General features: G+C 43.7%; 1 protein-coding gene across 3 annotated transcripts in view; it reads left to right on the top strand.

Annotated features, from left to right (window-relative positions):
• Window positions 1-23910, top strand: part of atp9a (ATPase phospholipid transporting 9A) — a 211068-nt gene that overhangs the window by 107091 nt on the left and 80067 nt on the right. For all 3 annotated transcript variants that reach the window (XM_078555359.1, XM_078555358.1, XM_078555357.1), the window contains one exon: window positions 4862-5074. In XM_078555359.1, the coding sequence (XP_078411485.1) occupies window positions 4862-5074 (213 nt within the window). The remainder of the gene's footprint in view (window positions 1-4861; window positions 5075-23910) is intronic.

The following is a 23910-nucleotide window of genomic DNA, read 5'->3' as shown; positions in this document are numbered from 1 at the left end:
TAGACTCTGGCCTTTCCCCGCTACTGATGTTAGGCTAACTGGTCTGTAATTCTCTGCTTTTACTCTCCCTCCTTTTTTTTAAATAGTGGGGTTACATTTGCCACTCTCCAATCTGTAGGAACTGCTCCAGAGTCTATAGAATTTTGGAAGACGACTACCAATGCATCCAATATTTCCAGGGCCACTTCCTTTAGTATTCTGGGATGTAGATTATCAGGCCATGGGGATTTTTAAGCCTTTAACCCCATTAATTTCTCTAGCACCAATGCTGATTTTCTTCAATTCCTCCCTCTCACTACACCCTTGGTTCCCTAACATTTCTGGGGAATTATTTGTGTTGTCTTTTGTGATGATAGAGCCAAAATATGTGTTCAATTCTTCTGCCATTTCTTTGTTCCCCATTATAATTTCCCCCGTTTCTGACTGTAAGGGACCTACATTTGCCTTTGCTAATCTTTTTCTCTTCACATATTAATAGCAGCTTTTACAGTCAGTTTTTATGTTCACTGCAAGTTTACTCTCATACTGCACTTTCCCCTTCTTGATCAATCTTCTTGTCTACTTTTGCTGAATTCTAAACTGCTTCCAATCCTCAGGCTTGCTGCTTTTTCTGGCAATTTGATATGTCTCCCCTTTGGATCTAATACTATCCCTAATTTCTTTTGTAATCCATGGTTAGCCATCTTTCCTGTTTTATTTTTTGCGCCAGACAGGAATGAATAATTGTTGTAATTCATGCATACATTTCTTAAATATTAGTCATTCCCTATCCACCATCAACCCTTTTAGTAAGGTTCCCTAATCCATCATTGCCAACTCACACCTCATACTCTTGTAGTTCCCTTTATTTAGATTCAGGACCCTAGTTTCGGATTCAACTTCTTCACTCTCCATCTTAATGAACAATTCTATCATTTTATGGTCGCTCTTCCCCAAGGGAACCCGCACAACAAGATTGTTAATTAATCCTTTCTCACTGCACAATACCCCGTCTAGGATAGCCTGCTCCCTAGTTATTCCTCAACATATTGGTCTTAAAAACCATTACATACACACTCCAGGAAATCCTCCTCCACAATATTTTGGCTAGTTTGGTTTGCCCAATCTATATGTAGATTAAAGTCATCCATGATTACGGTTCTACCCTTATTGCATGTGTCTCTAATTTCCTGTTTAATGCCTTCCCTTACATCTCTGTTACTGTTTGGGAGCCTTTAGACAACCCCCACCAACATTTTCTGCCCCTTGGTGTTTCTTTTCTCCAACTAAACAGATTCCACGGCTTGATTTTCCAAGCCAATATCCTTCCTCACTATTGCATTGATTTCCTCCTTTACTAACAGTGCTACCCCATCTTCTTTCCATATTTGTCTGTCCTTCCTAACTATTGAATACCCCTGGATGTTCCGTTCCCATCCTTGGTCACTCTGCAGCCATGTCTCCATAATTGCAACTATGTCACAACTGTTAATATCTATTTGCGCTGTTAATTCATCTATCTTATTACGAATGCTCCGTGCATACAGTGCCTTTAGACTTGTATTTTTAACCTTGTTAGTCATCTTAGCTTTATTTTGCACTATGACCCCATTTGTTTCTCGCCCTTGTTTTTTCTGCCTTCCATTTTTGCTTCTTACTTTCCTGTCTTTCGTTTCTATTCTTTTCGTTTCCCCTTCCTCTGTCACCCTGTTCAGGTTTCCACCCCCCTGCCATTCTAGTTTAAACCCTCCCCAACAGCACTAGCAAACACCCACCCCGCCGAGGATATTGATCCCAGTCCTGCCCAGATGCAACCCGTTCTGTGTGTACTGGTCCCCCCTTCCCCAGAACTGGTCCCAATATCCCAGGAATCTGAATCTCTCTCCACTACACCATTTCTTCAGCCACGTATTCATCTGATATATCCTATTATTTCTACTCTCGCTAGCACCTGTAAATGAAGCTGAAAGACACCATTGCACATGATTCAGTGGAAGTGAATACATTTTCAGATTATAAGGTGACACAACGTGTTCATCCGTGCAACCATGTGATCAGAAATTCTTAATTTTTCTAGGCCTACCACATCTTCTAGGTGCTGCCCTGACATCCGCAGCAGGGGTGGAGACAGCCTGTGCAATGGTTGGCTCTGTTGCCTTTGATGATTTTGGCATGTGTTCTCTGGAGAGCCGAGGCCTTGAGGGCCATGGCTTGCTTTGGTTATCCTCCTGTGGGCCCGCTGCTCCCTCTACGGTGACAGAAGACGAGGTTCAGGGGGTCACAGGCAAAGAGGTCTCAGAGGAGAGGACAGCCTCTGAGATCCCTGAGCGGATGACCCAGGGGTGTCCAGCTGCCACTCATACTCCCTTTGGGTGCCCGAGGGCCCCGGCCTGACTCCTTGAGGGGAAGGAGCACCTGGGAGGACATCGAGGTTCCCCACTTCCCTCTCACGTTGCCACTGCAGGAATTCACCCATGGCTATCACAATTGATTGCAGGTCTGCACGTACCTCCGCATTCTGCTGCACCAGGGACTCCATGGCATTCACTATCTTTCACATGGAGACCTCCATACGTGCACATGTGGGCACCGCTTCATCAGAGAGCAAGCGGATGCTCCCTCCGACTCGTGCGCCACTCTTTTGAGGGTTTCCAACAGCTCTGCGTGATGTTCCCCCGCCTTCTGCTGACTCTCCAGGATGAGTTGGAAGGCCGAATCCAGAGGCTCGTCATCAGACTTGGACCTCACAGATGCCTCTGGCTCAGCACTCCTCCAAGTGCCAGGGAGCTTAGTCGAACCTGCCCCCTCCTGCTGCGGACACACGTCCGTGTGGTGACCAACAGATTGTGAACCCAAGCTTGCTCTAGATCTAGGTCCCACAGAGGTGTGTGTCTCTGTGCTGGTGGAGGGTGTGGGTAAGCACTGTGACGGGTCTTCCAGGCTGCTTATTGACAATGTTAGAAACGTAGGCCCCTTTGAGAGCAAACCTGGACAAGCTTCAGAGTGAATTGAGAGCAGATGATGTTCATTGAAGCCTGTACTGCATTTTCCCTTCATTTGCGTCTGAACAGGGAAAGGATCCAGAAGAGAAGAGTGGAAACTGATATTCATACTGAACTATAGTTTAACATAGAACAGTTGTAATTCACAGAATGTCTTCTGCTGCCTGATTCAGTTAATGGATATCCACCTATTAAACACTTATTTTCAGCTCTTCACTGGAGGAAGTGTCCTCTTGGCTGGAGCTGTGGACCTGGAAGGAGCTGAGGGACTGGCTGGCTGAGGGTGTCGGTCGCTTGGCAGAGCTCCCTGCAAACCAAAGTAGAGATAATTAGTGCATAACAGCAGAGTCAAAAGCAAGAGAGATAGCACTCACAATTGTGTTGAGGGAGGGATGATGTGGTGCAGGATCCTCACGCGGGTGTTCGCCTCTGACCTCACAGTCGCTGCAGGCACGATCCACATCCTCACCAGTCAGCACGATGGCACGCTCCTCAAAGTGAGTGAGGGACCGAATGTGGGCCACTCCGCCCCTGGTCTGGGACCCCACCCTGCTGTTGTGAGCCAGCTTCTCCTGCATGGGAACAGATGGAGAGAGTGTGAGCAGGACACATGGCAGTGTGTGGAATGTTTGTGTGGCGAGTGGAGCCATGGACAGGAATGAGGATGCGAGCTCCAGAGGATATGAGCCTGATGGAGGTGTGAGGGTGTGTGAGAGAGTTAGCGGTGTTGTCCCTTGAGGTGTGAGATCCCTGTGGATTAGTGATGGGTTTGTGAGTGTGAGAGTTGGGTGTGATGAGAAGAGTGACTTACCCTGGTGGAACAGATGAGACCATTCATCCTCTTCCTTCAGTGGATGGCTGTCCTCTTTTGCAGGGCGTTGGTGCTGACCTCCGCTGCCACTGCCTCCCATGCTGGATTGGTGACCGGGGTAGAGGACCTTGTGGTGGGCGTCCAGTAGGCGCTCAAGGGAGATGTCACTAAACCTGGGGGCAGCACGCTTCCTCCCTTTGGCAGCCATCAGTTTCCAGCAGCTCCGTATCACTTGAAGAGTGCTCGCTCTGTGCAGGAGCGCTCTTTAAATATGGCACCTGATTTACTGAAGGCCTGAGGTGACCGTGAGGTGAGCGAATCAGAGGCCACCCTGCCAGCAACCCGGAGTGTTTCCCAGGAATGCATAAGTAATGAGGTGGAATGGGGCAATACAGTGTGAAAAGCTGTCATTGCGGCCAGCGGGTAAAATGTCCTTTTTTCCAGTCCGCTACAACACTTAGTGCAAATCTGGGACGATGATGTCCTTAGTCAATCGTACAATCTCTTGTTTCTTCTTGCATGCATTTTGAAACTTTTTTATTTAATTTGCTGGAGTGTGGGTAACATTGGCACTAGATTCACTAAGGACGTTGAAGTGGGTCACTTCAGAGGGAATTGAGTGAACCATGTACATTGGTGTGGGACTGACCAGATTGTGTAAGGATGGTGGGTTTCCCTTTCCTATAGGACATTAGTAAACCAGTTGGGTTTAACAATAATCTGGCATTTTTCATCATTTCACTAGCATTAATCCATGCCAAACTTGTTATTGATATTTTGTCATTGATACTTACCCTGTTTAATCTGAATTAATTTCAAGTTTGGCAATGCCAAATGTAAAAGTGCCTAGGATATATATTTGTTTTCTATCATTATAATAATGGTTACTGTACTCGGGGACAAATTGCATCATTCAGACCAGCCTAACTTGTTTTGACGATAACCAATGCTTTTGTTAGCTTCAAATTGCAAATTGCTTCCAGTTTGTTTGCACTGTTCTCTGTCCCCCCTCAATAATGGTGTACGCAAAGCATGTGCTAAATTAAAATGGGATTTTCTTGTTTTCTAGACACCGGCTTCACAGGATAAGCCCCCCTCAACAGCACCTAAAATACGTAAAACTGTCAGCGTCCGTGTTCATGAAGCAGTGAAAGCGATTGCGCTGTGCCATAATGTTACACCCGTCTACGAGTCTCATGGCCCTGACTCAACTGACCGAGCTGAAGCTGAGCAAAACTATGAGGATGCGTGTCGGATTTACCAAGCAGCCAGTCCAGATGAGGTTAGTCCTTCTCATCTACCCAGTAGTGTAACTTCCTTCTCCAGCAATTGTCCTTCACCATGAGACCCAATTCCACTTGCACTGAGCTGGGTTTACCTTTTATTATTAATTTTTTTCGAAGTTTGTTAGATAATATCCTCCATACTTTCAGATGCTGAGCTTGTTAGTTCATGAATTTTTTTGCTAAGTGGTATAAAGTGGAAGTCCATAATTCTACGGACTAGAATAGCAGTGATTTATTTTTTACTATCTCTCTGGGATGCACAGGGGGACACTGACAATCTGAAGCTGACTACTTCATGGTGTGTGAGAGCAGCTGAAGTTGATGTTGCTTTTCCTCCAAATTTGTGCGAAATTGCAGGTTTCACTTTGAAATATGACAAAAATCAACGTTGTGAGAAATAGAATAAATTTGCATTGATGCTGTCGGCAGTTGAGATTATGGCATACTTTGGGACAGTGTAGCAGCAGGTGCACCTCAATAGGGACTGTGTGATTCAATACAGGTTCTGAAGTTTAAAATGGATTTCCTTCCCCAGAACACATACCTGATGTGCACATGCTAGTGCCAAAGCTGGGCTGGTCCAGTTTCAGGCAAATGTTCCAGATTTTGTGATGAACTCATAATTCAGACCCATGCATTGATTTACCAGCCAGCCATTAAGATTGCTTTGTAAAATGATTACTTTGAACTCTGGTAGATTGCTGTAACTACTGAAACAATATGTTTGAACCAAAGATTTGTGTTGAGATTTAAATATTAGAATGTAATCTGCACATATATTAAATAAGAACTCTTTTCTCCAAACTGGAGGTAGATTCTGATTCAGTGTTAATAACATCTCTGCCTGTTACTCTCCTTATTGACATTGTCATCTGGGGCAAAATCTTCCCCCCCGTTGGGAGGGGAAGTGCAGGTGCGGCCGCGGGCGGGCCACCTTCCGATTGGCGCCCCAAGTCGGGGGGGTGGGGGGGGGGGTGGGGGGGCGCCATTTTGCGTGGGCAGGCCAATTAAGGCTCGCCCAGTGTGACGTCCACCAGGAAGCGCTATGCGCTCCCTGTGCAGGCGGTGGGGGGACTCCCTCAGCTGGGAGTGCACTCTTTCGCGCATGCGCACAAAAGTGCGCACAGACCTCCCTGAGCCAAAGTGCTGCCTCAGGGAGATCATCTCCCAATTTGAAACTTCAAATGAAGGTTTTTAAAAAATTTCCCTGCTATGTCCCCTTATGTGACACTGTCACATGAGTTGGGACATGTCCATAACTTTTATTGAAACCTTTAATAAAAATTTAAATACCCTCATGAAACCTCATCCTGCCCGTGGATCAGGTTTCATGCTTTTTCTGAGGCCCGCCTGGCAGGTTAATTCGTTTTTTAATGGCCTTAATAGGCCGTTGACAGTTCGGCGGGTGCACAGCCGACTCGGCTGCACGCCCACCAAACTGAAGTCTAAATGATGCAGGGCGACGTCGGGATTCACGCCCGACGTATCCCCGTGTCATTTTAAAGGGGGCCCCACCCCTGCTCGCCGACCGGAAAACGTTGCCCCTGGTTTCTAATCAAATGTTCTTCATATCTGGCCATATTGATTAAAGAATACACACGGTACAAATGTGATTTTAATGAAAAGATTAAAAAAATCTATTTCAGTTTTAAACTATTTGGAGTAATTATAGATCATATCATTTTGCTCTGTCAGCCAGTTTGAAATTTTGAAACAAAAACAGAATTACCTGGAAAAACTCAGCAGGTCTGGCAGCATCGGCGGAGAAGAAAAGAGTTGACATTTCGAGTCCTCATGAAGGGTCATGAGGACTCGAAACGTCGACTCTTTTCTTCTCCGCCGATGCTGCCAGACCTGCTGAGTTTTTCCAGGTAATTCTGTTTTTGTTTTGGATTTCCAGCATCTGCAGTAGTTTTTTGTTTTGAAATTTTGAATGCTGGGAATAGACCAGCTTTTGTGACTTCTTCTGTCACCCACAAGGCATAAACCATACAAGCCCTATTTAGTTACTATCTATAACCACAAGAGCTAAAATTCAACTCATTACACACATCTCTAATACTATAAAAGAGAGGTGATAGATAGTAATGGGCTGTGGGTGTAAGTGTCTAACGGTGAACTTGTTTTTAATAAGCATGCTTAGGTAAAACATTTTGCAGCAATTGAGATGCATAAAAAAATATTTTGAAAAATTCTGTGGCCAGTGGCCACAAAAATATCTTGCTATGGTCCATTTTCAGGTGCATAACTGATGGCACACATCTATTGTGTGCCCAAGCTAGGAGGCCTCAGATATCACTGTGATAGTTGTAGTGAGTTGCTGAATGCACCCCTATGGCCAGAATCAATATTGGTTGTTTGCCTTGCCAGCAGTGGTCCCCTCAGTAAGTCCTAGGAGGGAGGGAAGAGATGAAAAGGGAATGATTGAGGGTCATTATCTGCCCCCTGGGAACTAGGATTACTAGTTTTATTCCACAATCTCCCCCTACCTTTCCCAAATGGTTGAGCTTTACCAGTGAACAATTTGGTAACGGTGGGCATTGGACCTTGTTAGAATCTCATCCTCGCCTGATGTGTTCATTTTGCATTGGCCAGCAGTGGTTGTTGGATAATGATGATGGATGAGAACCCATGTTGAATTTCCATCTCATCCTGGGACAATGGGGCCACTTGCTTATTTCAGGTGAGATGAAGGTGCTTTTATATTGTGCTAGTGTCACTGAGACTTGATAAAATGATTGTTCCTATCAACTTGTTTCAGCAATTCCTGGCAGTTTTACATTTTGCTTCCAGTTGGCTGTGAGAGTCCCCAACTTGAAACAGGTCTTGTGTGGCATATAAGTATCTTATTACAGAGATCAATCCTCAGACCCTTCTGGTTTCTATGACTCAAACATTCATTGGATAAACTCACTGAGCCATCAATGCAATCTGTGTTCTTCCTCCTAATTCCTATCATTAAAACTAGCTGTGAGAATAAGTGATTTCATGAAGCTATTATTAAAATATATAAGTCAAAGGTCTTCATGTTTTGAGTCCTGCGGTTAAAAATGAGTCATTTCATTTGATTTAGCTATGTATATTTGAAACCTACACTATGTTGTGGAGTACAGTGAATCTCAAAATCTATTGCAGGAATTATGCATGATTTTGCCAATGGTAGACTCATTTATTGCAGTGCCCTTCTTTCTGGTCTTTCATCATGCACTCTCCAGAAATCTGAATTGGACCAAACTGCAGCCACTCATATCCTCTGTCAAATTAATTCCGGATCACCAGTCATCCCTGTCCTTGCTAATCTACACTGATTCCTTGTACCCAATGTATTATATGTAAATAGTTGGTCTACAAATCCCTCTGATTCTGGCATTTTGGAATCCTCTCTCCCCACCCCACCCCTGCCACAATCCTTTCGTTACATTGCTAGTGGTTAAGCCTTAGTATCAGACTATGGAACTCCTTTCCTAAAGTCCTTCCCCTCCTTATCAATTGCTCTATTTTTTAAATTGCTTTCTCAAACCCATCATGTCAACTAGATTTTCACTCAGCCCTTCTGATGTTTTCCACTATGGCTCAGCATCTGTGTCTGTGTTTCGATTTGTGGATGAAATTCACATTTGGGACTTTTAATATTTAGACAAAGATATATAAATGCAAGTGGTTTGTACCATTGGAAGGAAAACCAAACATAATCTAACTCTGGGGTGCACTCTCCAGCCTCCTTTGGTTATTTATCCAGTTTTTAAAAATATAATTATATTACCATTGCTCTTGGCCAGTTCTGATAAGCAAACACCTGTCCATTTGACAAGACTTAAAATGTGCCTTTATTAAAATACCTGGGTAATTTCATGCAAACTCGTTTACAAGGAATAACACACAAATGTGGTAGTGTTCCTTGTTCATATGGCAGGACCCCCGGCCAATCCTGTGAATTCCCGCCATGCCGGAGAAAGAGCGGGGAAGTGGGCGACTAGTGGAGTTGTTCTTACAGAGAGCTGGCGCAAATACGACAATCCAAATGGCCTACTTATGTGCTGTAACCATTCTATAATTCATTCTATGATCCTATGACAATTGTTTCTGGCCTCAGTGGAGGGGGGGTGACGCCATCTGATGTTGTCGGTGGTGCATATAGTATTGTGACATATTGAAAAATGTTGCTCTTATGCACTCCGACTAGTTTGAGAACCAGTTTGGATGTTCAAGGTGAAAGCGGGTGATGACACCTGTTGCTTCTATAGCACCTTCCTGGTCCAAGGTTCAGTAGCAGTGGGAACTAAAATCTAATAAGAAGTGATAAAAAAAATCATAGTGTATAGAAAAAAAGCATTAATCTAAAGCTGATTCTGGCAAAAGTGTTTTTTAAAATCAGGAGCTCACAGAAACCCTCCTCATCTGATTGTAAATATTTCTGCAATATAGTAATTTATTTCTATTGTTCAGTCCATTTTGACGGCATGAAGGTGCATTGAGCACCTCATGAATTTTTGTTTTTTTACTAATCTGATGTGAATTAGGGACAAAGCTTTTGGAGCTTTTAAGGCCTCGTTATCTGGTGGAATAATCAAAATTCTTGGTTTTATATATAAAAAAGGAATAATTTGCATATCAATAATACCCACTGTACCCCTTGTATTCACAATGTCTGAAGAGCTTCAGGGCCCAATCAGGCTGCATTTCAGTCTTTTATCCCTATTAAAGTTTGTATTAGATACATTCGCTATTCAGAGAGATAACTATTGGTGGCTCTGGGTTCTCAGTTGTATTACTTTAGTGTACTGTGTCTGCTTTATTGATGCTGCACAATCAAAATTCAGCGTATATGTTCTATTTTGAAATCTGCAATGGAAATTCAGTGCTCAGAGGGCTAAAATAGTGTTGAACGCTTTGCTTTGACAAACTCCTTCGGTATCGTTGAAGGGCCAAGATCTTGATGCCAAGTCTGCCCTAGCTTTTGACAGTAGGGATTGCACCATGATACCCTTATGATGATTTAAAGGGTTATATTGATGTTGTGATTAAATTATTCATGGACAGATGGTTAAAGGGAGGAGTTGACGTTTCGAGTCCTCATGACCCTTCAACAGAACTGTTCTGTTGAAGGGTCATGAGGACTCGAAACGTCAACTCTTTTCTTCTCCGCCGATGCTGCCAGACCTGCTGAGTTTTTCCAGGTAATTCTGTTTTTGTTTTGGATTTCCAGCAGCCGCAGTTTTTTGTTTTTATCTATGGTTAAAGGGAGGGGCTAACATGTTGAGAAAGGAAACTGAATATCATACAGCACAAAGGGAAGTGTGACCCTTTTGAACAATGGATCCATTTTGTACCTTTCACATGCACCTGCCATTTTCATGACTATTTCACATCAATTGTAAAACATCTCATGTTATGGTACTGAGCCGTACTGTCTAGAAAGGTGCAAGTTTGCTCTCTCAAATGGCCTCAGGTCGGAGTTGGCTGGGGAGTGAAAGACTATTAACCGAGGTTCCTGTTCATGACTTTTATCCAGTGATTGCTGCTTCACTCAGGAATCCCACCTGAGACTCTCCTGGCCTGTATGGTTCAGCTAAGCTTTTACATCATGAACTCACTGTGCTATCAGAGGAGCCCCTCCTGCTTCTGGATGCAGTTGTGAACCTCACCTAACTTTATGGCTGATAAATCCTAGTTCTATTTTGCCTGCTACCCAGACCCTTGAGAACCAAGGGCTGAATTTTATGGGCCACCCATGGGTGGGAAAGCAGGCGGTAGACCCCTTTGTTAGGGCACTGTTCCATTGGTGGCAACCCCACCACTGGCCCGCATGCCCCTGCCCCCAGCAAAATTTTACGAGCAGAAGGGGAGGCGCTGGGCAGGTCACCCACCCCTGTCCCACTTGAGGCCTTTAAATGTCCCACTCCCGGAAACCAAGAACTGTGATTGTACTCGAAAGAGTTGCAATCTGTGACTGTTGATAACTCGAAAGAGTTTGAGGCCTTTAAATGGACAATTAATGCCCAATTAAGGGCTTCATCCTGCTTTGATTTAACGAATGGCAGGAGAGGCTGGCGCTCAATGTGCAAACTAGCAGTTTAATCCTGTGGGGCTGCTGACCAACTGCTGCCTCTTGCTGGGGAATTGGAGGGCCTTTTCCATAGTTTTTCCCCCTTGTTTACTCCCCTTCTTCTCCCCCCACCCTCCTCCCAACTCTATCTTACATGCCCCAAACCCCCACCAGAGTCTGTCAGCCTGGCCCCAGCAAGATCGTGGACATACCTGACTATCCGGGCCCATTGCTGAACACCACTTCCTTGACTTACCTGCAGCACCAACAATGGTCACTGCTCCTCCTGAAGTTGCTGGTGTGCAGAGCTGCTGGCCTCCAATTGACCAACACCTCCATGAGGTGAGACTTGCTTCTGGAGACGGAAGGAAACCACGCCTCATACTAATTAAAAGGGTGTTGCCCCAAAAAATTAAAGAGGGGCAAGCCAGCTGAGCAGAGGCAGGCTCGCCCCAATATTTATGCTGGAGTGTAGGGAGCCTGCCCCCGTTTTTGAAGGGATTTTTCGAGGCTTCAAAGGTCAACTGATACGCTGACATCTGTGGTAGAGTGTCAGATACAAATATGACATGAGTAGTAATCAGAAAATACAGGTTTTTTTAATGCAAGCACCATTCCATAAGATCATCGCTGATCTGTTTGTGTTTCAAATTCCACATTCCGATCTACCCCTCAGGGAATCTATATACCTCTGCTTTAAAAATATTCAATAACCTTGTCTCCACCCTTCTGAGGCAGAGTTCCAAAGTCGCACAATCCTCAGAGAAAAAAAAAAATTCCTCACCTCTGTCCTAAAAGGGCAAACCCTAATTTGAAAACTGTGCCCTCTAGTTCTGGACTCACCCACAAGAGGAAACATCCTTTCCGCATCCACCTTCTCAAGACCGTTCAGGATCTTATGTATTTTAATCAAGTCACCCCTCACTCATCTAAACTCCAGTGGAAACAAGCACAGTTTGTCTAACACATCCTCATGAGACAACCGCTCATTCCAGATATCAGTCTAGTAAACCTCCTCTGAACCATTTCCAACGCATTAAATGAGACCAAAACTACACACAATATTCGCGATGTGGTCTCACCAATGCCCTGTATAACTGAAGCATAACATCCTTATTTTTATGTTCAATTCTTATCGTAATAAAGGATAGCATCCCATTAACCTTCTTAATTACTTTCTATACCTGTATACTAACGTTCTGTGACTCATGCACTAGAACACCTAGATCCCTTTGCACCTCATAATTCTGCAGTCGTTCTCTATTTAAGTAATACTCTGCTTTTTCATTCTTCCTGCCAAAGTGAACAACTTCACATTTTTCCACATTATACTCCATCTGCCACATTTTTGCCCACTCAACCTATCTATATCCATCTGCAACCTCCTTATGTCCTCTTCACAACATACTTTTGTTGTGTCATTTGCAAATTTAGCTACCATGCCATCACTCCTCTCATCTAAGTCATTGGTATAAATAGTAAAAGGCTGAGGCCCCAGCACAGACCTCTGCGGGACTCCACTAAGAAAAAGATCCATTTTCGCATACTTACTGTTTTCTGCCAGCCAGCCAATCTTCTATCAATGCTAATATGTTATCCCCTACGCCATGAGCTTTTACTCTCCGCAATAACCTTTGATGTGATACCTTATCAAATGCCTTCTAGAAATCCAAGTACAGTATGTCTACAGGCTCCTCTTTATCCACAGCGCATGTTACTCCTTCAAAGAACTCCAATAAATTGGTTAAACATGATTTACCTTTGTCAATTCAGGAACACCAGAAGAGCTAGTTGTTCACATTCTAGGACAGACAATTGGTGATGAATACCAAAGCTGCTTTTTTCTCGTGTTAAACCATCTAGAAGTGACAGAGGTCAGAAATATGATATCTCCCCAGTGTTCCAGCTAAATTACAGTGAAATCATAATAGTATCATTCCTGCTTGACGCCAGCTTGCATTTAGCAAGAGAGCTTCAATACTCTGATTTCAGTGATGGATGACAAGGCAGGAAGGAGTTGTGTTAGTGGCCTGAGGAGTGCAAAGGTCAGAAACTGAATTGTAAAAGTTCATTGAATGTTCAGTGCCTTTTCAAATCTTCGGCACCACTGGGTCAAAGGTGAGAGACTGGGTTTGATCTTTTATGATAATTTAATCATGTGGAAGATGGCCATTTTCTGTACAAGAAAAACTGATATCAAAGACATTTGATTTTGTATGAGGATGTGATTTGTTCGACAGTCATCATTGAGCCCACTTGCAGCTTTATTAAAGCAGTTAGATGAATGTGGATGTCCAAGGCACATTTCAAACTATCCTTTCAATTCAGCAGCAGTTTTTCATAGCATTGTTACAAGATATTTACACTTTCCTCCCCTATTTTCTGATAGCTTTGTCATGTACACCATCACTGGCCTGGTGTGTAGTTGACAACAATCTACTTGGCTTTTACAGTGACATTCTGAAGTTGCTCATTAGGTTTTGCAGGGCAGGCTTGAGTAACTTTTTCCAATTTTTTTACTCCTTCCACTGGGGAAGTAAGTGCCTGGTGTTTGAGTAGTGACCCGCTAAATTGAAGGCACAAGTTGCTCCTATACACTGGCAATTACCAGTTTGGGAATGCACCATGATGTTGTGCTGGCCCTATTTTTGAAACTTTATGGAAATATAGGGCAGAATTTTGCCGTCAGCGAGCAGGGAGCGGGGCCCGCTCGCCAACGCGTAAAATGACACGGGATGACGTCAGACGGAACCCCCGACATCATCCCGGCCCATTTAAATTTTCAGGAAGGCCTGAAATGGCCAATTGAGGCCATTGACAGGATCAATTATACAATTAAAGGACCTGCCTGTCCAACCTTAAGGTTGGTGGGCAGGCCAGGAGCCCCTTGGCAAATAGATAAAACATGAAGATTAAAGCAAAATACTGCGGATGCTGGAAATCTGAAACAAAAATAAAAATAGCTGGAAAAATTCAGCAGGTCTGACAGCATCTGCGGAGAGGAATACAGTTAACGTTTCGAGTCCGTATGACTCTTCATCAGAACTGAGGGAATATAGAAATTAGGTGAAATATAAGCTGGTTGAGGGGGGTGGGACAGGTAGAGCTGGGTAGAGGGCCAGTGATAGGTGGAGGCAAAGGAGAGATTGCCAAAGATGTCATAGACAAAAGGGCAAAAGGGTGTTAACGGTGGTGATATTAGCTAAGAAATGTGCTAATGGTGACATTAAGGGATAAAACATGAAACCTCATCCACGGGTGGGATGAGGATTCATGTAGGGTTTTAAAAAGTTTAATAAAGTTTTTATGTAAATTATAAACATGTCATAATGTTAGGGAATTTTTTTCTTCTATTTTTCATATTTTTCAAAGTGTAAGTGATCTCCCTGAGGCAGCATTTAGCCTCAGGGAGATGTGCACTCTTTCGTGCGCATGCGCGAAAGAGCGCACCCTCATTTTTGGGGAATCCCCCCTGCCCGCACAGGGAGCGCATAGTGCTTCCCACCAGACGTCATGCTGGGCGGGCCTTAATTGGCCTGGCCATGTAAAATGGCGGCGTGGCCCGCTTCTCCGGCGGGGATCGGTTCCCTGCCCGCTGGAGATTGGGTCGGGTCCGCCCGCCCGACAGGCAGAAAATTCTGCCCATAATTGAAATAATTAGTTCTTGCCAATATTCTTCACTCCATTCCCTAACTCCTCTGATGGTGTTGGCTTGCTTACTGGTGGGCTGTCATCTTTGTGGATCTTGCTCAAGTAACCATTTATACATGTGTGAGTAATGAGATTGAGTAGAGGCGGACTGTTTTATCAAGGAGAGTGTCACAGCCAAAATTGAATCCACTCTCACATATTGTATGTGGTATTGTAGTACTGATTTGCCTCTGCTCGTTTCTCCATGCCTCACGGTCTTGCGCTTTTCTTTTCAGTTGCTCGTAGAGCCTCCCATTTTCAATTTCAATGAGCAACATGACTAGGGAAGAGAATACATGAGGAGGTTTCCCATTGCCTGCCTCATGTGCTTAAAGGAAACACAAGTCCTTTTCCTGGAGGATTCTCCACCTGTAAGCAGCCGTTGTCTAGCCCTTCCACAACCACCAAAAATCCGCAAGTTCCGCCGTTGGCCATGGCTCATAACCCTGAGCATGGGTCCCTTATCTGGGCCTGGAATGACTTATAAAAGGGCAGGGACAACCACCCCCTGAGGTTTCAAATGAGCCTGCTACCCTGTATATGCATGCAGGTTTTTCAAGGGTTGCCAGGTAGTGACTAAAAGCTGGGACAGTGCCCATTCCCACCCCCCAGGTCTACATGTGGCACAACAGGTGGTCCTTAATGGGACTGGTGCAGGCCACAACCAGAAAGATAAGTTTGTTAAAATAGTTAATGGAATATGGAGCCGGTAGGAGCAGGAGTGATTGACCCAAACCCAGATTAAAGCCGTGGGCTAATGTCAGCCACTACTTGCTCTTATCATGAATATGACATCACCACCCAATCATGACCTGATCAGGAAATGCCGCTGCCACGATTATGGTTGTCCCCCCCCTCATCTGGTCCCCTTTAAAGTCCTGAGTGAGAGTCATTGCCAGTAAAGCAATAACCTGATCGATAAAACAGGTTGTCTAGGGGGTACCTATTAGGTGTCCACCGCTTGCTGGTTGGATGATGATGCTGGAAGCCCAGTATTGGTTGCATACATGGCCTATCCATTCCAGACATAGGGTTGCATTCCTGCTTGCTAACATTACTAAATTTTGACCTCAAAATGTCCCATCCTCTGTCATTTATGCTGAATGTTAGTTATTCCAGCATAGAACTGGTGTCCACAGTTGCTAAGTGTTGCCTTTTAGTGCTAAAACAAATTTAAAGAGATAAGCTTATGTTGCTGTTAAGAGCTTATGATGGAGGCTTTTTTTTTTGTTTATCATTGTTGCCACTTTACCAGGTGAGAAGCCGCCTGTTCCATTTTCGAGATGGGTTATAATGGGTTTCAAATCACAGATCCCGCCTTCTTTGCTTCTTGGAAGAGAAGTAGGAACATAGAAAGGACAGGGACTCTGTAGGTGCCCAGCACCCAGTGCGGATGCACCCACACATAGTATACAGGCAAAGGTATACCTGCATTTAAGTGAGGAACAATGCCTTTAGAAGTGCTACTTTGCAAAGGAAGTTGTCACAAAGTTTGCTTTTTCTCTTGCAAGCAGACCTGCAGCCCACTTCCATTATATGCACCATTCTGGCAGTGGTGGTTAAGGTTTTAACTGCTTTTAACTTCTTGTTCTGCTAAAAGGAGATCTACAACAAAAGCTTAAATAGCTGCACACAGCTGCAACGAACATCACAGATGCACTGTTTTCAGGACTTAACAATATTATCGGCTTCCCCACGGACAACTGGGGCCAACTTGGTAGAACAGTGTAATTGACAGTGTCAGGGTTCTCCAAGGTCCAGCTGTTTGCAGCAATCGCCCAACACCAGTCAACAGGAAAGAATATGTTTAATGTATAGCTTTCTTGCAACCATGTAAGTACATTTCACTGCTCTGAAATCTGGGTTTCTTTTGGAATTTAACCATGCTGCCACTCTTTAAGGAAGACGAGTCTTGGCAGGATCCCTGAAGATCTCTACAACCACGGCTGTTGACACTAGTGCACATTCCCAGGTTCGCCCGCTAAACACCACAGTAAATTTATCACCGGAATCATTACAGAACACATTGTAGGTTATAGGTCAATGACCTGCTACAAGTATCTGGATTGATCTGAGGCATCATGCACACGCACTTGCTCTTCATCAGCGTCACTGGACAATGATCTGGAACAGGAACTCTAACCAAACACACCATCCCCTCCCCTCCTCTGTCAGCCTTCCGAAGGGTCCACTCCTCTATCACCCCCAACACTTCATCCCCTTTGCCTGCCACCTTCCCATGCAATCGCAGGAGGTGTAATGCCTAGCCCTTTACCTCCTCCCTCCTCACTGTCCAAGACCCCAAACACTCCTTCCAGGTGAAGCAGCAATTTACTTGTACTTATTTCAATTTACTCTCCATTCGTCATTCACAATGCGATCTCCTCTACACTGGGGAGACTAAACGCAGACTGGGTGACTGCTTTGCAGAACAACTTCGCTCAGTCCACAAGCATGGTCCCGGCCTTCCGGTTGTTTGTCATTTCAGTTCATCATCTTGCTCTTATGATTACACTTCTGTCCTCGGCCTGCTGCAATGTTCCAGTGAAGCCCAACACAAGCTGGAGGAACAGCACCTCATCTTCTGATTGGACATTTTACAGCCTTCTGGACTCAACATTGAGTTCAATCACTTCAGACCAGGAACTCTGTCCTTTATTTTGATGTTTTTTTCCCCCCAGGTTTGATTCTTGTTCTCATGTTTTTGCTTTAAGACAGCACTGACCTTTATTCTGCTATTAACATTTACTCTGGACCAATGCTTTGTATCTTTAATACTATCTTAAACATCCCCTTTGCCTTATGCTCCATGGTATCTTTGTCATTTAATCTCCCCTGCCTTTTAACCTACCCCTAATCTTCTCTCTTGCTGCACTGGCCCCTTTCTCAACAAAATAAAATCCATCACATTTCTACCTATCTTCAGTTCCGAAGAAGAGTCATATTGGACTTGAAACATTAATGGTTTTTCTCTCCACAGATGTTGCCAGACCTGCTGAGTTTTCCAGCACTTTCTGTTTTTATTCCGGGAACCCTCACCCTAGCTGAGGATCTCTGAGCTTGCCGAAGCTCCATTGATCATATCTGGGACCTACTGGGTTTGTACATCTCAAACCTTTACTTGGCAATGTATTTACCAACTTAGTCATTAACAGAGGTTACAGGGCCAGCATTTTAAATGTGATGAACCAGCCAGACTACAGGGGAACATTCTACATTAGTGCCCCCTGACTTCAGTTCAAAATGTGTATATGGTGAAGTTATGGGTTGAGTATCATATGCTCCTCCAGGTGATCTCGGACAGAAGTCCAAATAGTACACTCAGATACACTGTCAACTGAAGGAGACTTCATGGACATAATAATCCCTTATATAAAAAAGGAAGGTAAAGGAGCACCAGTTTAGAACAGTTACCTTTTACCTCTTTACGCTTAATTTGAATACTGAAAATCTCCTGTGCTTGACGACTGTTTAGATTTATGCTTGAAGTTAGACAATCTCCATTCCTTGGACCTGAGTCCACAGCACAACACGGCTCTCAAATTACCAAAATTACCATGATTTTTCAACACGGATGATCCATTTAGATAATGGCAATGTAACACAATCAGATTAATGGAGATGGCTATGTTGGAGAGGGTGGTGGGAGGGAAAAGTGATTCTGTTGCTTTTCACTCACACCGTGGGCTAGAATTTGCTGTCAAAATATTGACGAGGCTTGCTATTGATGGGTAAATGGTACAGTGTGGAGCAGATGCAAGTTTAAGGCAGAGATGAGGAGGGTCATGAATCTTTGGAATTCTCTACCCCAGAGAGCTGTGGAGGTTGAGTCATTGAATATATTCCAGGCTGTGATAGAAAGATTTTTGAGCCACAAGTGAATTGAGGGTTATGGGGAACAGGCAGGACAGTGGAGTTGAGGAAAGATCAGTTATGGTCTTACTGAATGGCAGGGCAGGCTTTAAGGACCTTATGACCTACTCCTGCCTATGTTTCTTAAGTCCTGATGTTTAAGTGTGAATATCCAAAAGTTACTGTCCAGGTTAGAGCTCCACATTTAGCAACAAAAACAGTATGTTGTCCTTCGGCTCCCAATTATTTTTATAGACTTGCTGTATTTGCCTATTAATTGCCATTACACTCACCACAGAAAGTTAAGTCTTAGCATTATTAGCTCAAGTACGCTTTAACAACATGGCAAGTATTAATGACTGCCAATTAAACTCTGGCACCAAAAATTAATTGTTCCAAGTGTGTTTACTTTTGAAATGGAAAAGATTGATGACTCAAGTCTGTTCTTAGTTTTTATCTGGTCAGATGTATACAGTTAGAGCTTACAAAAAGACTCCTGAATTGCTCAGAGCATTTTCTAAAGGAAATTGTTTTCATTTATGTATAGCCAATCTCTCTTTGGAGAATTTAACAGTTTTGTTTAATCTTGCCCTCTCACCATAAACTTTCGCCGATCTTTTATGATAAAATCTGACCCAGTGCTTCAGGATATGCAAACAGGCTCCTGTTATTTTATCACCCTAGCCCTTGGAGATTTCCACAACATCATGATTTCCTACATTTTTATTTGCAATTAATATTTGGAAGAATTTTGTTACTTTATATGCAATGCCATGTAGTAGCTCTAAAAGAATGGTATAACTGTAGTGGCTAATATCAATTCATTTGATGACAAACTGGCTGACTGCATCTGGAAATTATTGTTTTAAAGTCACACTTCCAGCAAGCAACCCAATCTGTCAGCACGGACATTCAAGATTGCTTTTGTTGACATGATATTGTTGCATCTTGGGTAGGAAAATGTCAGGTTGTGGGCTAAAGGTCAAAGATGTAAGCAAAGCGGGCTAATGTTATTTATTAACAAAAGTAAACATGGCCTGTAACTGGACCCAGTTTGTTCATTTGAGTAAAGGAAGCTTTAGGAGTTTTGGAGGTGATGCTCATTCCACCATCTGGAAGCTAATGGCTGATGTAGGAGTGGTCTGAAGAAAGGATAAGTTAACGGCACAGTTTGATCTCGTCAAGTTCTGAAAATGTAATTGTACCATTCATAAGAATTTTATGATTTATATTACTTTGAGAAACCATATAGTGAAAAAAGGAGTCCTCTCCAGCAGGGGGTTGGGTGCAGAGTGGAATGGTACTACATGGAGAGCAGAGTTTTTGCATCTTTTTATATTACTAAAGCTTAGTTGTTCATTACTTCACATACTTGACTATGATTCAAGAACTTGGAACATCACAAAGGGTTGAGTGTGCTGAAATAGTGACTTATTCCATTCATTTCCAAAATGGTCTTAATTGCTAACATAGTCCTTCACTATTGAACTGTTATCTTTTTGTCTCTTTCTGCGCTGTAACTTTTCTATGGTTCTATCTTTTTAACAATAACCAAAGGACAGTTGAGATTGGAGTGAGTCAAAAGAAAAGTGCATTTTTGGCTTTGTAATTTTTGTAGTTGATGAGTAATGTAGAGTATAGATTGTTAACCACGAGCTGCAAAGATGATGAAGTGCGAGTTCTATCGACATGTCAGGTTTTATTTTTAACTGAGTACTCTAGTGAACAAGGAGGATTGTGAAAGACTTATGATGCAGCTTTGTGCTCTGGACACAGCACGGACTATGGGCCTGACAACAGCCTGGCTGTATAACAACAACCTACATTAATGTAGTGCACTTAACATAGTGAAACATCCTAAGCTGCTTAACCAGAATAACATCAATAAAAACAACGAATCATCAAGGGGAATGCCAGGATTGATGACCAAAAGCTTGTATGTAGGTGTGAAAAAACACCGTAAAAGAGGAGGGAGAGATAGAGAGTCAAAGAAGTTTAGGAAGGGAATTCAAGAGCTTGGGGTCAAGGCCGCCAACAGTGGTGGAGGTATTGAAATCAAGATTGTGGAAGAGCTGGTTGCCAAGGATGGAAACGCTGGTCTGGGAACAGAGTTTCTGGAGGGAGCCAAAGACAATGGCTTCAGTATTCCTAATATTTGGTTGGAGAAAGTTTCTGTTCATCCAATATTAAATGTTAGACAAGCAATGTGCCAAATCATAGGCCTGAATTTTACGCTCGCCTGCCGGCGGGGTTGGGAGGGGGGCGGAGGGTGGTGGGGGGGAGGAGTGTGAAATTGAAGGGTTGGGATTCCCTCTGGGTTCCCGCCTGCCCTAACCACACATCAATTTTACGCTGGGGTGGGCAAGGTCTCAGATGGGAAGCCCTTTCCATCTCAGCCTCAAGTTTTAGGCTGGCGGGAGGATTGACCTTGCATCGTGGAAGCCCGAAAATCAACAGACTTAGATCTCGGGCGGGGAGTGGGGGAGGCACCTCCATCAGAAGCCCCCTTCTGAAGTCCGGCGCCCACCGCTTAAGGTCGGGCGGCCTCTGGACCTCCACCCCGTCCTCTCCCCCGAGACCCTGATCACCCACTTCGCACCCCCCCCCCCCAGGTCTTCCCTACCGTCCCCACCTGGGGTCCTTTTAAACTTACCTGAGCCTCTGGTGCCTGCACTTAGTCTCAGGCATCCTCATGCATTTCCTGTTCAGTCCACTGCAGCTCTTGTCGCTGCAGGGACTGGAGAGCTGCCACCCAATCAGATTGGGGCACTCGGAGTCAGATGGCATGAAGCGAGATCCCACCATCTGAAAAATTCAGGCCTCAGACAGTGAAGAGTGAAGAGATCCAAAGATTGGTGGTGAGATAGAGCTGAGTATCATCGACATACGTGTGGAACCTCATGTGTCTAGGGGATATCACTGAGGTAAATATATAGATACGAAATAGAAGGGGCGGGCAAGGATAGATCCTTGGGGCAACCCAGAGGTAGGAGTGAGAGTAGGAGTCATTGCAGCTGATTTTGTAGCTATGGTTCAACAAGTAAGAATGAAATCAAGCTAGGGCAGTTCCACCAGGGGAGCGATGTTGGAGGAAAATAGTATGGTTAACTGTGTTGAAAGCTGTTGACAGGTCAAAGAGAGACAATTTACCACAGTCACAATCACAAAATATGTCATTTGTGACTTTGACAAGGACTGTTTTAGTGGCTAGGCCAGAGACTTTATTGAAGGTATTTAAATGTGTAAGTGTGGATGAAGTGGGGCAGGTATTTGGGAAGCAACAGTGCATTCAAGAGCTTTGGAGAGGAAAGGAATGTTGCAGATTGGGAGATTACAGTGATAGAGGGGTCAAGGGTAGCGACATTGTGAGAAGAGGGGTGATGACAACAGATTTGCAGGATGGTGGGAGGGAATTTAGGAACATATGGCCTAGGAGCAGGAGTAGGCCATTTGGCCCTTCAAGCCTACTCCACTATTCATTACGAGATCATTGCTAATCTGATTGTGATCTCAACTCCACTTTCCTGTCTGCCCCCCATAAGCCTTGACTCCCTTGTCTATCGAAAATCTGTCTAACTCTGCCTTGAATAAATTCAATGACCCAGCCTCCACTGCTTTCTTGGGAAGAGATCTCCACAAACTAAGAACCCTCTGAGAGAAAAAAATTCTCCTCATCTCCATCTTAAAAGGGAGATCCCTTATTTTTAAATTGCGTCCCCTAGTTCTATTCTCCTGCCCAAGAGGAAACATCCTCCTGGTATCTGCCCTGTCAAGTCCCCTCAGGATCTTATTTGTTTCAATTGGATCACCTCTCATTCTTCTAATCTCCCGTGGGTATAGGCCCAACCTTTCTTGATAAGATAAGCCCTTCCTCCCAGGACTGAGTCGAGTGAACCTTCTCTGAACTACTTCTAATGCAATTATATCACTTTTCAAATACGAAGACCAAGACTGCACACGGTGCTCGAGCTGTGTTCTCACCAAAACCCTGTACAGCTGCTATAAAACTTCCCAACTTGTATATTCCATTACCCATGCAATAAACGCTGACATTCCATTCATTTTCCTAATCACTTGCTGTACCTGCATACTAACATTTTCTGATTTTATGTATCAGGATACCCAAATCCCTCTGTACCAGTGAGTTCTGCAATCTTTCTCAATTTAAACAGTGTACTGCTTTTTTTCCCTTACTGAAGTGGAAAAGTTCACATTTTCCTGCATTATACTCCATCTGCCAAATTTTTTGCCCACTTAACCTATCCATATCTGTTTGTAAACTCGATAAATTTAGCTGCCATACATTTGGTCCCTTCATACAGTCATTGACATAGATTTTAAATAGTTCAGGCCCCAGCACTGGTCCCCATGGCACTCCATTAGTTGTAGCTTGCCAACTGAAAAAGACTTATTTATCTTTACTCTCTGCTTCCTGTTAGCTACCAATCCTCTATCCATGCTAATATCTTACTCCCTACACCATGAGCTCTTATTTTATGTAGTAACCTTTGATGTGGCGCCTTATTAAATGCCTTTTGGAAATCCAAGTACACCACATCTTCAGATTCCCCTTTGTCCACGTTGCTTGTTACTTCTTCAAAGAACTCTAATAAATTAGTTAAAATGATTTCCCTTTCACAAAACCATGTTAACTCTGCCTGATCACATTATGACTTTTTAAGTATCCTGCTACAACTGCCTTACTAATAGATTCTAGCAATTTCCCTATGACAGATGTTAGCTTTACTAGCCTATAGTTTTCTGCTTTCTGTGTGCCTCCTTTCTTGAATAAAGGTGTCACTTTTGCTATTTTCTGATCTGCTGGGACCCTTCCAGAATTGAAGGAATTTTGGAAAATTGCAACCAATGCATCTATTATCTCCTGGGGGGACTTGTCAGCCGTTAGGTCTAATATTTTTTCTAGTACCTTTTCTCTGGTGATGGTGATTGTTTTAAGCTCCTCCCTCCCTTTCACCTCTTGATTTTCAAGTGTCTTTGGGAAGTTTTCCAAGTTCTATACAGTGAAAACAGACACACACACCTGTTCAATACCTCTGCCATTTCCTTGCTTTCCCTTAATAATTCTCCAGACTTATTCTCTCGAGGACCAAAACTCGCTTTAGTTACTCTTCTCCTATTTAAATACTTGTAGAAACTCTTACTGTTTTTATATTCTAGCTAGCTTTCTCTCATGCTCTAATTTCTTCTTCTTTATTAATTTTTTCATCATTTGTTACTGGTTCT

The sequence above is a fragment of the Cetorhinus maximus genome, chromosome 13 (genome assembly GCF_964194155.1).
Source record: "Cetorhinus maximus chromosome 13, sCetMax3.hap1.1, whole genome shotgun sequence".
NCBI lineage: Eukaryota > Metazoa > Chordata > Chondrichthyes > Lamniformes > Cetorhinidae > Cetorhinus > Cetorhinus maximus.
The sequence above is the reverse complement of the archived record's forward strand: the minus strand, read 5'-3'. Positions and strand labels throughout refer to the sequence as shown.